General features: G+C 47.8%; 5 protein-coding genes across 5 annotated transcripts; 4 read left to right on the top strand and 1 right to left on the bottom strand.

Annotated features, from left to right (window-relative positions):
- Positions 1-260: 260 nt before the first annotated feature.
- N7516_004401 (N-terminal C2 domain-containing protein) lies at positions 261-1,524 on the top strand (the record flags this gene model as incomplete). Its single annotated transcript, XM_057217121.1, has 5 exons — positions 261-273; positions 325-341; positions 397-420; positions 476-888; positions 945-1,524. The coding sequence occupies 5 exons, from the start codon at positions 261-263 to the stop codon at positions 1,522-1,524; spliced, it is 1,047 nt and encodes a 348-aa protein (XP_057079004.1).
- A 235-nt stretch (positions 1,525-1,759) lies between these two features.
- On the top strand, positions 1,760-4,039 carry N7516_004402 (putative respiratory complex assembly protein Rmp1; the record flags this gene model as incomplete). The annotated part of the gene is made up of 1 exon (XM_057217122.1): positions 1,760-4,039. One exon carries the CDS (start codon positions 1,760-1,762, stop codon positions 4,037-4,039), a length of 2,280 nt encoding a protein of 759 aa, XP_057079005.1.
- Positions 4,040-6,399: 2,360 nt separating this feature from the next.
- On the top strand, positions 6,400-8,629 carry N7516_004403 (phosphatidylinositol-3-phosphatase YMR1; the record flags this gene model as incomplete). Its single annotated transcript, XM_057217123.1, has 2 exons — positions 6,400-6,882; positions 6,941-8,629. The coding sequence occupies 2 exons, from the start codon at positions 6,400-6,402 to the stop codon at positions 8,627-8,629; spliced, it is 2,172 nt and encodes a 723-aa protein (XP_057079006.1).
- A 335-nt stretch (positions 8,630-8,964) lies between these two features.
- On the top strand, positions 8,965-10,014 carry N7516_004404 (40S ribosomal protein uS3; the record flags this gene model as incomplete). The annotated part of the gene is made up of 3 exons (XM_057217124.1): positions 8,965-9,118; positions 9,275-9,588; positions 9,688-10,014. 3 exons carry the CDS (start codon positions 8,965-8,967, stop codon positions 10,012-10,014), a joined length of 795 nt encoding a protein of 264 aa, XP_057079007.1.
- Positions 10,015-10,823: 809 nt separating this feature from the next.
- On the bottom strand, positions 10,824-13,330 carry N7516_004405 (uncharacterized protein; the record flags this gene model as incomplete). Its single annotated transcript, XM_057217125.1, has 7 exons — positions 10,824-10,931; positions 10,999-11,659; positions 11,707-12,377; positions 12,427-13,011; positions 13,057-13,163; positions 13,212-13,239; positions 13,298-13,330. 7 exons carry the CDS (start codon positions 13,328-13,330, stop codon positions 10,824-10,826), a joined length of 2,193 nt encoding a protein of 730 aa, XP_057079008.1.
- Positions 13,331-13,942: the final 612 nt, after the last annotated feature.

Below are 13,942 nucleotides of genomic sequence, written 5' to 3' on the forward strand. Positions count from 1 at the left end.
TAGAAGTCACCTTCGGAGTCTCGTTATTGATTCTGCCATATCGTCACACTTCACCGCCCCAATGTCCGCGGCGTATGCGGGGAGGACTCTTAGCCAAATTGACGACTCTATCACTACTTGACATTTCATATTCATGCTAGTTGAGTTTCTTCTCAGCTTCAGATCGAGATATTTCCTCGAGGCCGGTCCTGGGTGGACCAGTTGATGTGCCTACGATATCTGAGTTCCCACAAGCTTGAACCGGTGACGTGACCGTTAACATGCAGGCATTTGGTATGTTCCTCTATACTTGTTGATTGATGTAAGCTAACAAACCCACTGTAGTCCCCAAGAATAGACGAGTACGTTACCTGATAAGCCCAAGAGAAACAAATTTGTAACTGACTTCTGTTACAGCCTAGGTTCGAGCTCATTTTGAGGGTACGCATTATACACAGACTATGGAATTGCTGTCAAGATTTCTGACCTTCCAAAGATCATTGATATCAATAATGTCCCCTTGGGCAACAGTGTCGCTTTTGTGCGATGGCGATTGCCATCGTCAAGCTCCACTGAACACCAAGGTCACACCGAGAAAGCAATTCTATCAGATCACCGCGCTTATTGGGGTTATGAGAAATGCCTCCAAGTAAGGCTTACAATTGATAGGACATCAATTCTTCAGGAGTGTGAACTCAACTTTGAAGTTATACAAGAGTACACCACGTCACCCATATCCGAAAAGAGCGTGCTGGGTAAAATCAAACTCAATCTCGCCGAATACGTGGACAAAACCGAAGAAGATGAAGGGATCATTCGGCGATACCTGATGCATGAAAGTAAAGTGAACAGTACTGTCAAGATCGGGATCGCGATGCGTCAGCTGGAAGGAGACCGCAACTTCACGACGTAAGCAAAGCCCCCAAACTTGTTTCTGATCCACACCCAATGCTGATTATAAAAAGACCACAGCTGAAATCTGCCACCGTCTTTGGAGGAATTGCCGGAGTTGTTCAATCCACCGAACTGCCTATCAACGCCGATGAATTTGGTCACCTGCCATCTATTGACACCAAGAGCCGGGAGATTGCAGATATGCAAGACATGTATCGGCGCACTCTAGCAGCGTCGTGGTCTTCTAGAGCTGGTGATCTGCCTGCTGATACGTTGGTTGAAGAGTTGTTTGCTGGAAGTTCTTGCTGGAACAACGCACAAAATGCCAACGCTGGCACATCAGGGGGCGATCACCGAGATTCTCTATTGAGCGCAGAGGCAGTCCCACGCCAAAGCCGCTCCGGAAAAAAGCTGTCTCCCAGTTTTGAACGGCGCCCCAAAAGTACTTCCAGCAATCGCTCACACAGTAGCAGTAAGACCCCAAACTCTCTTGCTGCGCTTGGGCATCAGAAAAACAATGGGAGCATTGAACATCAATTGTATGAAGGGGTCAAGGGTCGGGGATGGAAGACGCCAGACACAAAAAATGAGCTTTCCGAGTTCGATGTGAGAGAGAACTTGCGCAGCTGGGAAGTTGTACCAAAAGAATGAATTCTACATACATTTCTGCGCTATGAATTACTTTTAAATGAGGGTTTTTTTTATACAGTTGACAGAGACGTTTGAGAGGCTGTCCTACACAGCCGAAGAAATCGTAGATATGGAATTGCTGCCTGAGGCATAAATAGATTTCTTATCGCGGCCTAGCGCCCCGATTATCGCCGCAGAAAAGTGATTGTAGGATAATTTGTCCTCTCCACGTTCGCAATAGGCCTACTGTTCTGTCATGCTTCGACGCCCCTTAGGGAAAAAGCTGAGGCTTCTGGGCTTCCAGTCACTTTCATATCGGAGACCGCTATTGTCATACCCACAAGCCGTTCTTCCCCGATACCAGAGTAACTGGAGTCGCGACCATGAACACGAAGCTTTCGATGGACCCAATTCCGAACGAAACCGCGAACCGAAATATAATGGACAAAATGAAGCAGGCAGATTCACATTAGATGTGGACACACTTGGAAAGCCAGGACAAATCCTTGTTGTGCCTTCACGTCGCCGCCGAAAGTTAAATCGCAGTCGCAACAAAAGCCCCGAAAATGGATCTGGCGGCACAATCAGCGCAATGTTGGATGAACTTAATGACGAGAACTCATCGCCCAGCGACAAGTCGGTTCAGGAAAGGATTGATGAGGTCCGTGGATCATATCAACTGGGACAGATCTTGCCTGCTGCTGATCTCGAGGCATTGTGGTCAAAATTGGCTTCCTCTTTCACATACAAGCAATTGTCGGACTTCATTTTAGGGTACAACCGCAATACTGTGGTAGAAGAGAAAGACTGGACGTGGGGGTCAAGCAACTCCAGATCGAAGAACGCATCATTAGGAAAGACCAAGCGCTTCAGAGGAAAATCCCGGGCTGCTGAGACGATCGTTCGGCATTGTTGGCAGCTAGTGGCCGATGGCGAACGTGGCCAGTTGAGATTCCGCATACCAGCTCAGTCCATATCATTGCTTCTCCATGCTGAGCATTTCTCTTTCCACGAGCTGGCTAGTCTCCATGGCTGTGGTATTGATGTCACACAATCTGCGGGTCTGGTATCACTTACTGGCAAGAGAAATGATTGCGAGTCTGTTCATGAGATTATCATTGATGCCACTGGCAGAATCTGCGAGGATGATATTGGAATCCAACCTTATCCCCATGGAGATGGAGCCATTCAAGTTTTTACCCCGGACTTTTTGGAATGGGTTAATAGCAAATATGGGGTATTTGTGGAACACAAAACACACAGACTACCGCAAAAGATTCTCTATCTTGCCGAGAATAAGTTAGGAGCAGATAATGCACGGAGGACCTTGAACTTAGCCTTATCCCACACCACATCCCCATCGACGCCATTTTCAACCTATTTACCTGCTTCGGAACTTGCCAGTGCTTATAGCTACAAACCAGAAGCTCATACTTCGTGGTTTGAGCAGCAAAAGTCGTGGTTCCGGTGGGCAATGTCTTCCAGTCAAAACGCGGAGGCAGAAAATCTTGAAACTCCTTTCTTCGATAAGCATCAAACACGGCTCTCAGACGAATTATTGAAGCTTCTCCGAGTCACTACTCCGAAAACTGGGTTAGCCCCCGGTTTGCATGAATGTGTGACAGCTGTGGTTGGGAAATGCCTTTTTATGCAAAAGCCCTCTTTCAATGATACAGCCATCAGTCCGGCACAGTTGGGAAGACTATCCCTTCCGCGGGCTTTCACAAACGACATACCTCTGGTGTCGCGTTTCATCAACTCACTCATGCCTACCCGCTCAAATAACGAGGCACAGCTATATCGACTTCGGTTATCTCCAACCTCCAACGCAGGATCCCCGCCGGAACTCGAAATCGAGGTAGCCTTGAACTCAAAATCAGATGGTGTGGATGTCCACAGCGTAAAGGCTATTCTCGCCACAAACAACGTTGACTACCTGCTTCCGGAAAATGGTCTGGACCTGCGTTTTACACGAACTGTTTCCCAAGACCTCCTGTCTAAGCCATCTTCCAACTCAGAACTTCCGCAAACCTCTTCCGAGCACCTCTGTCCTGGGCCTTCGTCGCCGCAAATCCAAGCAATGCTGCATAGCCTCAAAATCTCCGTCCAGGGCTCAATCGTCAGCAGTGGGACTTCGCAAGGCCCTGTCCCGCCCCCTATATTTTGTGACATCACTCTTCCCTGTGAACTTGTTCATCAGTCTGTCTCGCAAAAAGCTAAATCCAAAAAGTTGGACGAATCAATGGCAGAGGACAGCGTCGCTGTCGAATATATGTTCCCTCCACTCAGCGACATTCGAGGTGCCATTGTCCAAAAGTACAACTTCAGTGGGCGATCACTTAACTATCGGTATTACGAAAGCGGTTCGTTCCTTGCTGCTCGGACAAACGAGGTCTCTCTGGGCATGGATATACCCAAAATTGACTCGGTTGCAGAGAATAGTCAATCCGAGCAGCTTGATCATGAGTTCCATTCGTTCTACAACGCGGCCTGTGACATGGCATTCAAAATCCACGGCAAAAGATATGTGGATTAACAGCATGGGTCACTTTTTTGGAATTTGTACAGCGTGCATCAACAGCCATCATCGTGGGATGGCGGCGTCTTGGGTCTGTATATACTGTACATTATGTAAAATATTTACTTGTTTCCAACCTTAGGTTTAGACACGGATTATGTTTTGACTATTAATCTAGCTAGTCAGAAAGTCTCCCTGAATATACACATTTACCGGAGAAAAAACTTTTTCACAGACATCAAGCCTGGTTTATATACCCCGAAATGTCCACGTCGACATCCCAGCTATGGCATCATATGCCAGCATTGAGATATCAGCATTCCCCATACAGACGCCACTTCGGTAAACATTTTATACACATTGTGCTACAGGCAAAATATCCCTGGTCTACATCTACCCAGATCAGAGGTACATGGGGTGCCAAAAGTTTGGTTACACTTTTATTTCCCTTTCCCACTCCACCAACCAATCATCTTTAAACAACCATAAATCCACCAAAATGCGTGCTTTCGGTATAGAAATTAGTGGAAACCGAAGGTTAAAAGCAGAGCTTTCAGAAACAGCGCGTGCTGCAATTCTTTACGCGGTTTCTAAGGGTCAAAAGAAGGCGCATATTGCACGCGACTTTGGTTGCTCCCGTAAAGCTATATACGATACTATCAACCGCTTCAATTCGACTAAATCCCTTTCATCTCGTCCCCGGCAAGGTAGGCCAAAGAAGCTTATATAAACTACTATTCGATATATTTATCGGATCGTACGCCGGTTTCCTACAATTAGCTAGAATGAGCTAATTACTGAACTTCCGACTAGCGTTTTAAAAACTACAATACGCCGCGTATTCCGGAAGCTAGGAATTGGCTATTAGAAGTCAAAAAAGCGTATTTTCCTAAAGCCTTTTGACGCGAAAAGACGACGCGAATTTGTTAAGAATTGGTTAAGTCTTAGCGATTTGAACAATATACTATTTTCCGATGAATGCTCCGTCTAAAGAAAATCCAATTCCTACGTCTAATTTGTCTTCCGGCTTAAAAATAAGATATATCGACCTGATCTAATAAACCTTTAGCTCTACGGAAAATAGATTTCGTAAATGGTATGGGCTGCTATCTAGATTAGCGGCCGTTCGGACTTGATTATTATGGAAAAGGAGCCTAGTTGTGGATTTAACGCTAAAACCTACATTGAAACTCTCGAAAAAGGACTCCTTAGAATCTACGAACCCGGTTCTATCTTTTAGTAAGATAATGCTCGAATTCATATAGTAAAAATCATATAATTATGGTTTGAAGAGTATGGTATTTGGGTTATAGAATGGCCCCCTTATTCGCCGGATCTAAACCTAATCGAGAATGTTTGGTTCCTCCTCAAAAAGAAACTCTTTGAACTCTATCCGGAACTCTGTATGCAGGGTAAATCTGAGATGGATTGGAGGCGATTCCGTACTACAATTGACGTTGCTTGGAAAGCTCTTGATCAGGGTCAGATCGACGCTTTTATCCGATCTATGCCAAGCAGAATCCAGGCAGTAAAGAAAGCAAAGGGCTGGTACACAAAGTATTAATGTTATCTTCATTTATGTATGATTATTAAGCAATTCAATTATTAATGGTTGAGTAATTCAAGTTTAAAAGTAGGTGGTTGAATAAATATATATATATAAATGGGGAGTGTAACCAAACTTTTGGCACCCCATGTATATCCCAATTAGGACTATCCATCAATGGATGTATGGATATGCCATGTAATCGTGTCAAATAGGCTTTAAAGATCTTGACCCAATGGCCCTTTTCAATCTGCTAATAGTGTACCTCATTGATCTTCGTCTAACATAATAACCTTGGAAGGTCATTATATTCATACTCTACCCTTTTAAGTGTTCAGTTAACCTACCCTGTGTATCTCCGAGTTATTTTTAGAGAAATTTTAAACCATAAACCAAGGTGTCTCATTTTAAACCATTATATTCTCGCGTGTAACAAAAATATAGACAACATATAAACAACATATAATAGTTGTAGGTCGTCGGCGTGACCTTGGGCCCCACAGCCGAGCAAGGCCCGTGACGTGTAACACCTCTCATCTCAACTATTTCGCGAGCCTCATACCTTCAAGACTGTCCAGGCACGTGCTTAAGACTGATTTTAGTCACTTGATTGATTACAGGCTCACAATAAAAAAATATATGTACCTATATTTGATCCATCTCACTTGTGATCTCTGTTGTCTCCTCCGATTCTACTGTTCCCACCATTCCCCTCACCCAGCATATTCAGCATGAAGGCCACGCGCCAGTGATTTACACGGCATGGAGAAAACACGGATCGCTAAGGTTTGGAGAACCCATATTGAGCGCTACAAACACCCACTCACTGATCATGTCGCTCCAGGTTGACAATGTGACCTTGGCTCGCCGCGGAGAGCAGGTCGATGGCACTCTCCATCTAACCCCTCACCACCTCATCTTTTCGCACACCCCACCAATCTCCCCAAAGGACCACACAAAGGGCGTGATAACAAGGCCTAGAGAACTATGGATCACGTACCCTATCATCGCTTTCTGCACTCTGCGGCCAGCTCCCGCCGCCTCCCGCCAGCTCTCTTCTATCCGCCTCCGATGCCGAGACTTCACGTTCGTCTGTTTCTACTTTATAAATGAGCACAAAGCACGAGAAGTGTTTGAAAGTATCAAGCAGTGGACGTGCAAGTCTAGTCGTATCGATAAGCTTTACGCCTTTACTTATCAGCCTCCTCCGCCAGAAAAGGAGCTTAATGGGTGGGAGTTGTATGACCCACGCAAGGAATGGGCACGCCAGGGTTGCTTGGACGAAGGAAAAGCATGGCGTCTTTCGGAGATCAACGTGAACTATGAGGCATGCTCACAAGCCAATCCAAATGTCCTCTACTAACTCAACTTAGTTCTCCCCAACCTATCCTGCCCTCATCCCCGTACCTTTTTCCATTTCCGACAATACACTTAATTACGCAGGGCGCTATCGATCTCGAGCGAGAATTCCAGCCCTCACATACTTTCACCCTGTCAATAATTGCACCATCACCAGAAGCTCACAGCCTCTAGTCGGTGTCCGTCAGAACCGAAGCATTCAAGACGAAAAGCTTCTGTCTACGATCTTCTTGACTTCTCGCTCCGAGCGTCCATTGGCAAGTTTCTCAGCCACAGAGAAAGAAACAGATTCTAGCAGTCCAGAGGCGAGCCAGGTGATGGTCCCTGAATTAAACAATGCTGAGGAACTTGAGGACGACTTGCTAGCCGCTGCAAGAGGCGATCCTGAAGACGATCGCTCAATATATGGCGCCCAGCAGTCAAATTTGATTGTAGACGCACGCCCTACAGTGAATGCATTTGCCATGCAGGCTGTTGGACTTGGATCAGAGAACATGGACAACTACAAATTCGCTACCAAGGCATATCTTGGTATTGACAATATCCATGTCATGAGAGACTCGCTTAACAAGGTGATTGACGCTTTGAAGGAGTCAGATGTTACTCCATTAGGGCCAAGCCGTGACCAGCTAGCGCGCAGCGGCTGGTTGAAGCACATTGGCGGGATCTTGGATGGAGCCAGGCTGATCACTCGTCAAGTTGGTCTTACTCATTCTCATGTTTTGATTCACTGCTCTGATGGCTGGGACCGTACGAGCCAGCTCAGTGCGCTGAGCCAGATTTGTTTGGATCCCTACTTTCGGACCCTGGAGGGCTTCATGGTGCTGGTAGAGAAAGACTGGCTTTCATTTGGACACATGTTCCGACATCGTGCTGGTCATTTAAACAGCGAGAAATGGTTTCAGATCGAAAATGAACGCATCGGCGGAGATCCCAACCGTGCCTTTGGTGACGGTGGGGGCGCAGGGAAGGCTATTGAAAATGCTTTCCTTAGTGCCAAGGGATTCTTTGGTCGGGACAACAATAGCCGTGACTCTTTGGCAGACTCGGATGGAGAGCTTCAAAACTATGACTCTGATACTCCCGTGAAGAAGCCTCCTGCACCGCGCTCGGGGGTGTCCGAGAAAGAGATCACCAAACCAAAGGAGACGAGCCCTGTGTTCCATCAGTTCTTGGATGCAACATATCAGCTGCTTCATCAACATCCGACACGATTTGAGTTTAATGAGCGTTTCCTGCGACGACTTCTCTATCATCTCTACTCCTGTCAATTTGGCACGTTCTTGTTCAACAACGAGAAAGAACGTGTGGATTGCAAAGCCAATGAACGAACTCGTAGCGTTTGGGATTACTTCCTTGCTCGCCGGGAACAATTCACAAACCCTCGGTATGACCCTGTCATCGACGACAATCAGCGCGGCAAAGAACGACTTATCTTCCCCCGGGTCAGCGAAACACGGTGGTGGAATGAGGTATTCGGTCGAACAGATGCAGAGATGAACGGCCCCCGTTCCTCACCGGCACCCAGTGACATTCCGGAAAGTACCGTGTTGACTGGTATTGAGACTGCAGGGACAAACAGTGCTGGTAAAATGACTGATGTATCGGGGATAACAGCTGCTGTGACGTCGGGCGTATCTAAGCTTGCATTCCCAGCGGAGCGCACCGACAAACCGACCGAGTTAGAAGTAGAGATGCAATGAACCCGGGGTAATATCAAGGGACTCCGACATGATTTCCAAGCATTTACAATTTTATGTCACGCATCCGCGTTCATGCGACCAATAAAGTGATTTGTAGTTGAATGTAATAAAAGTTACTGCCTTATTGCCTTAATCTTGCCTCAAAGATAAGGTGCCAACACTAGGACCAAACAGGAAAGGCGCCGGCAAGCGAGGGTTGAGCCCTGGCCCAAACGGGCAAGCAGCCCTAGTCCCGAAAAATCCCCACTAAATAATACACTCTCAGAATTGAAGTCTCTCGACCACGATCCCCTCCGTCGACAACCCCCGATTCCACCACCACCAGGAACGTCAAAATGGCCGCTGTTCAGGGAGCTATGTCTAAGCGCAGAAAGTTCGTCGCCGACGGTGTCTTCTATGCCGAGCTGAACGAGTTCTTCCAGCGCGAGCTGGCCGAGGAGGGCTACTCCGGTGTGGAAGTCCGTGTGACTCCCACTGTCACCGACATCAGTACGTCGAACCCGAAAAAATCAATTCCTCGTGTGATCGCTTGAAAAAAATGGGTGGTTGAAATTGCCTGGAAAGAGGAGGAAGAGAAGGATTTAACGATCGCGATGGGATCTACGGAATACGAATTGGGGATCTGATGCTAACGGGGCTTTCCAGTTGTCCGTGCCACCCACACCCAGGAGGTTCTCGGTGAGCAGGGTCGCCGCATCCGCGAGCTCACCTCCCTCATCCAGAAGCGCTTCAAGTTCCCCGAGAACTCCGTCTCCCTCTACGCCGCCAAGGTCCAGAACCGCGGTCTCTCCGCTGTCGCTCAGTGCGAGTCCCTCCGCTACAAGCTCCTTAACGGTCTTGCCGTTCGTCGTGCCTGCTACGGTGTCCTCCGTTTCATTATGGAGTCTGGTGCCAAGGGTTGCGAGGTTGTTGTGTCCGGAAAGCTCCGTGCTGCCCGTGCCAAGTCTATGAAGTTCACCGTACGTCTATTCTATCCCAGGGGAAATTGCACCCGACGAAACCGATCCGCGAAAACCAAAGTTTTGGGGAAAGAATATTATGGCTAATACAAGTAACAGGACGGTTTCATGATCCACTCCGGTCAGCCCGCCAAGGAGTTCATTGACTCCGCCACTCGTCACGTTCTCCTCCGCCAGGGTGTCCTCGGTATCAAGGTTAAGATCATGCGCGGCTCCGACCCCGAGGGCAAGGCCGGCCCCCAGAAGACTCTCCCCGACTCGGTCACCATCATCGAGCCCAAGGAGGAGCAGCCCGTTCTCCAGCCCATGAGCCAGGACTACGGTGCCAAGGCTATTGCCGCTCAGCAGGCCGCCGAGCAGCAGCGTCTTGCCGAGCAGCAGGCCGCAGAGGCAGAGGGTGGTGCGGAGACTTTCGCTCAGGAGTAAATGTTTTTATCTACATTAGGCCCGAATCTTCCTTTTTCTTCCATCTGTCCTAACCTAACCTGATACTCTACCTCACGCAATCAAAATTACATGACCTTCAAAGCCTTTTATTCGCTATTTTATATTTGTATTGGCCAATACGGCGAAGGTCAGTTGGAAGATTCGAGATCTGGTACATATTGACAAGAAGAGGCTTCCCTTGCCATTGAGTATCAGACATCATACACTGGAATCAAAGTCTCAACATATATTCTCTGTTCCCATGCGCGTCACTCGATTACCATGTGCTTGCGTCCTACTTTGTGTAGTATGGGGATATTTAGATCCGATGTGATTGGGGAATTTCAACTAGTTAGGGTGTAGCCATTGACAGGCTCTTGGGTGGAACTACCCAATTTAGAGCTGTTGGACTTCTTTCATATATATTTCCTAAGTGGTGGTAGTTGGGTAACTAGTATCTCTTCTGCCCTGTAGCATAAACATGTAGGCTAGAAGCGTGCAGCGAGAAAGAAACGAAAACAGACTGAATACCTACATATACTCCTGGATATATATATTTCTAGTCTTACGAGGATCCGTACATTTGCGGGTGCATTTCCACCTGAACTGTAAGAGTAGGAAGAATGCATTGCTCCGTTCAGTGTCGCCATTATTATTTCATAACAAGATATCATCCAAGAAATTTCCATACATATGCATATGCAAAAGCACAATGGAGTACATGTCCTAACCAGGTTCAACCATCAAAACGAATCGCATCAGATTATCCAAGTTGACAAAAAGAAATTAAAGAAAAGGAATGAGCACTGTCAACGGTCACGGTATGAGGCAGCGGCAAGCCGACTAAATAGCAGCTCGGGATGCTCCAAGACCTCCGAATGCCGACGATGTAGCTCCTCGAGCTGAGCTAGGGGATTCTGTAGATCGCCACAATAAGTACGTTGCGCCGAGGAGGGAAGAGAACACATCAACCGTGACACCCACCCATTCCTCCTGGCTAGGCACACCCTCGGCAGCAGGGAGAGCGGCAGTACCGGAGGCCTCATCCCCATAACTGGTGCGGTGGATTGGGGCCGGCGTTACGGGCAGACTGGGGCGCTCAACTTCTGTTGGGAAGTCGGTGATCTTGGTGCTGGGGCAGGAGCCTGGGGTGGGGGGTGATTTCTCGGGACTGTTAGAATGGGCTCCCGGACTGGCCACTTGTGATTTTGTGCGCCGTGCCTGAATTGTCTCGATGTACCGCTGGATCTCTGGGTCCTCATCCCAGGCGTTGGAGCGGGTGTATGTTTGCCATGATTCGGCACTGGGTTCGAACGGAACCCGGGTGTAGGAAGATGAGGGCCCGGGAAGAGCTGGCTCGCTTGGGAGTGAATGTTGTTCTGGTTCCTCGGGTATCACGGGAGTTTCCATGATCCTCACAGGTGCCTCCTCGGCGAAGACACGAGTGGGTTTTGGAGCATGGCTCTCCCAGGGGAAGACAGTGGTAGGTTTGGGCTCCGGTTTGGCTGGAATCTCAAACCACATATTTTTCGGTGCCTCGGGGTAGGACGACGGGGGTTGGAATAGATGCGTGTCTTCAGACATATTGTATGTTTTCTGTTGTAAACTAAAACCTTCGGGTTTCGTGTTGACCGGTGGTGGCTCACTATATGATATTAGCGTTGTAGATAATACTGAAGGATAAGATCTCACCGTGAGGGATCCCACTCGGATCTCGGTGCCTCAAAGATCGAAACCTCTGGTACCGGAGATGGAGGTGATTGATACTCGATAATTGGAGGCTGGACCGGGGCCAGCGGCTGTGGTTGGTGGATATGGCCGTCGGGGTAGTGTATCTGGGTCTGGGTCTGAGTCTGAGTCTGAGTCTGGCTTTGCGTCTGCGCCTGCGCCTGCGTTTGTACCTGTGTCTCATATGTTTCGTGGCTCAGTTGAGGCGCAAAAGTGATTGGCGCAAGAGAAAATGGTGGGATAAAGGTTGAAACATGCTCCTCTCCGCGGACATATTGCGGTACCATACTCAATATAGGCACGGCAGCGTGATGTACATCAGCGGGGGCAGAATGTTCGTGGTGCGGTTTCGGTGCTTGGTGTGGTTCCTCTTGGTGTGGTTCCTCGTGGAAGCTCGTGGGTTCTTCAACATGGTAGGTCTGCCGTTCGGACGTCGGCTGTGTTTCAAAATGGGCATAATGAGGAGTGTCATAACTAGGAGTGTCATAACGAGGAGTGTCAGAACGAGGAGTGTCATAACGAGGAGTGTCATAACGAGGCGTGTCAGAACGAGGGATGTGGTCAGAGCGAGAGGTATGGACTTGATCGCCTTGGGCAACCGCCGTCTTTTCAATCTCAACTGGCGCGGTGGGTACCTAGGAATGTTAGTCCACGTCTTCATGATCTCTAGCATATATCACTCACAAATGCCAGACGATAGTGTCTATCATAGACCGACCACCACCGGCCTAGAAGCTGATTATACGGGGAATCCAGCGGGACAATCTGCCTCGGCATATTCCACGGCTTCTGGGCACCAATGAAATGAATAAGACTGATGGTACTCTGAAAATGCTTGTACGCAGGAATGTACTGGTAATTAGCACTTGGCGTGCAGTTATACGTGAAGCTTAGCCTATGCCAGTCCCGGAAATGCATGTTTAGCAGACCCTGGTCAGCGCCATCGAAGCTGATACCTCGTTGGGCGAGTGCCCTTAGGGCATAATAGTCCTGTAGATTAGGTCGGAGGACCATCATTCCACTATTAAAGCAATCCGGCCAACCAACGTCAGGCGCAGCAGCAAAGTCTGCTTCCAGTAATAATAGCTCGTCGGGGGCTCGGAGAGCTACGACATCACAATCAATGTATACGACCCGCTGATATTGCGTCAGGCGCCAGAGCTCGATCTTGGTGAATGTGGCAATTAGGTCTGGGCGATCCATGAGCCAGAGATTCGCCGGCGTGTCGTTTACCATTGAGCTCACTGGGATCAACTCGTCGTAGACAGTCTAAATTGTAAGCCAAATGTACAGTTTGGGGAATGCTGTACTTACCCTTAGCTCGTCAATGGTGGTCGATTGTAGTGTGTCTGGCGTAAATAGCGCCACCAACCTCGCTTTTGTGCCATTGTCGCGTAGGGAATGGGCAAGGACCATAGCACCTATAAAGATTTAGAATAGTTTCACATTCCATATGAATGAGAACATACCAGGAAGATAATTGTCACTCAACAGAAGCTGTCTCATCGTCAATTTACGCCATAAGCATAGGGAAAGAGGGGGGATGTTAAAGTACCGTGCAGTAGACTGCTCCTCCATTGGAATCCATCACACCACAGTCCCAACAGCAAAAGAATGATCAGACAGCCGACAAATTCTGGAGTAAAGAAGAAAAGTCCCCAAAAGAAGAAGAGCTACCAGGCTATATTTAACCTGTCAATTGCCAATGACAGTTCAGACCGGTAACGCGATACACCGACTGTGGTACCTGGACCGGACGCAGATTCGAGGGGAGACGAAAACAGGAGAAAATTTTTTCTTCACTGCATGTTGTGTAATGTTGAACTCTTTGAGATTGAGAAAGAAAGAAAGAGAGAGAAAGTGGCGAGTCATAAGATTAAGCCAAGTTAAAAAAAAGTAATTGGAAAGCAAAGGCCGAGAGAGGAGAGAGATCGTAGGCAAATTAAGGTCAAAGCTCCCGAGGGGAGAGTGGAGTGGTTTTTCCCACCTTCCGGGTAAATCATCGATCCTCCCCCACTGGAGAGACAATTCTCCTATTATTCTTCAACACTTTATGAGTATTCTATATTCTATATTCTATATTCTATATTCTATATTCTATATTCTATATTCTCTTCTTTTATTGCTACAACATATACATTGAATCCATCTTCTCTAAGTGATCTATGGTCTAACATGGAAGTGAAACAACACCTTCACC

This window comes from Penicillium verrucosum (genome assembly GCF_028828655.1).
Source record: "Penicillium verrucosum strain IBT 35672 chromosome Unknown utg000001l_segment0_segment0, whole genome shotgun sequence".
Lineage (NCBI taxonomy): Eukaryota > Fungi > Ascomycota > Eurotiomycetes > Eurotiales > Aspergillaceae > Penicillium > Penicillium verrucosum.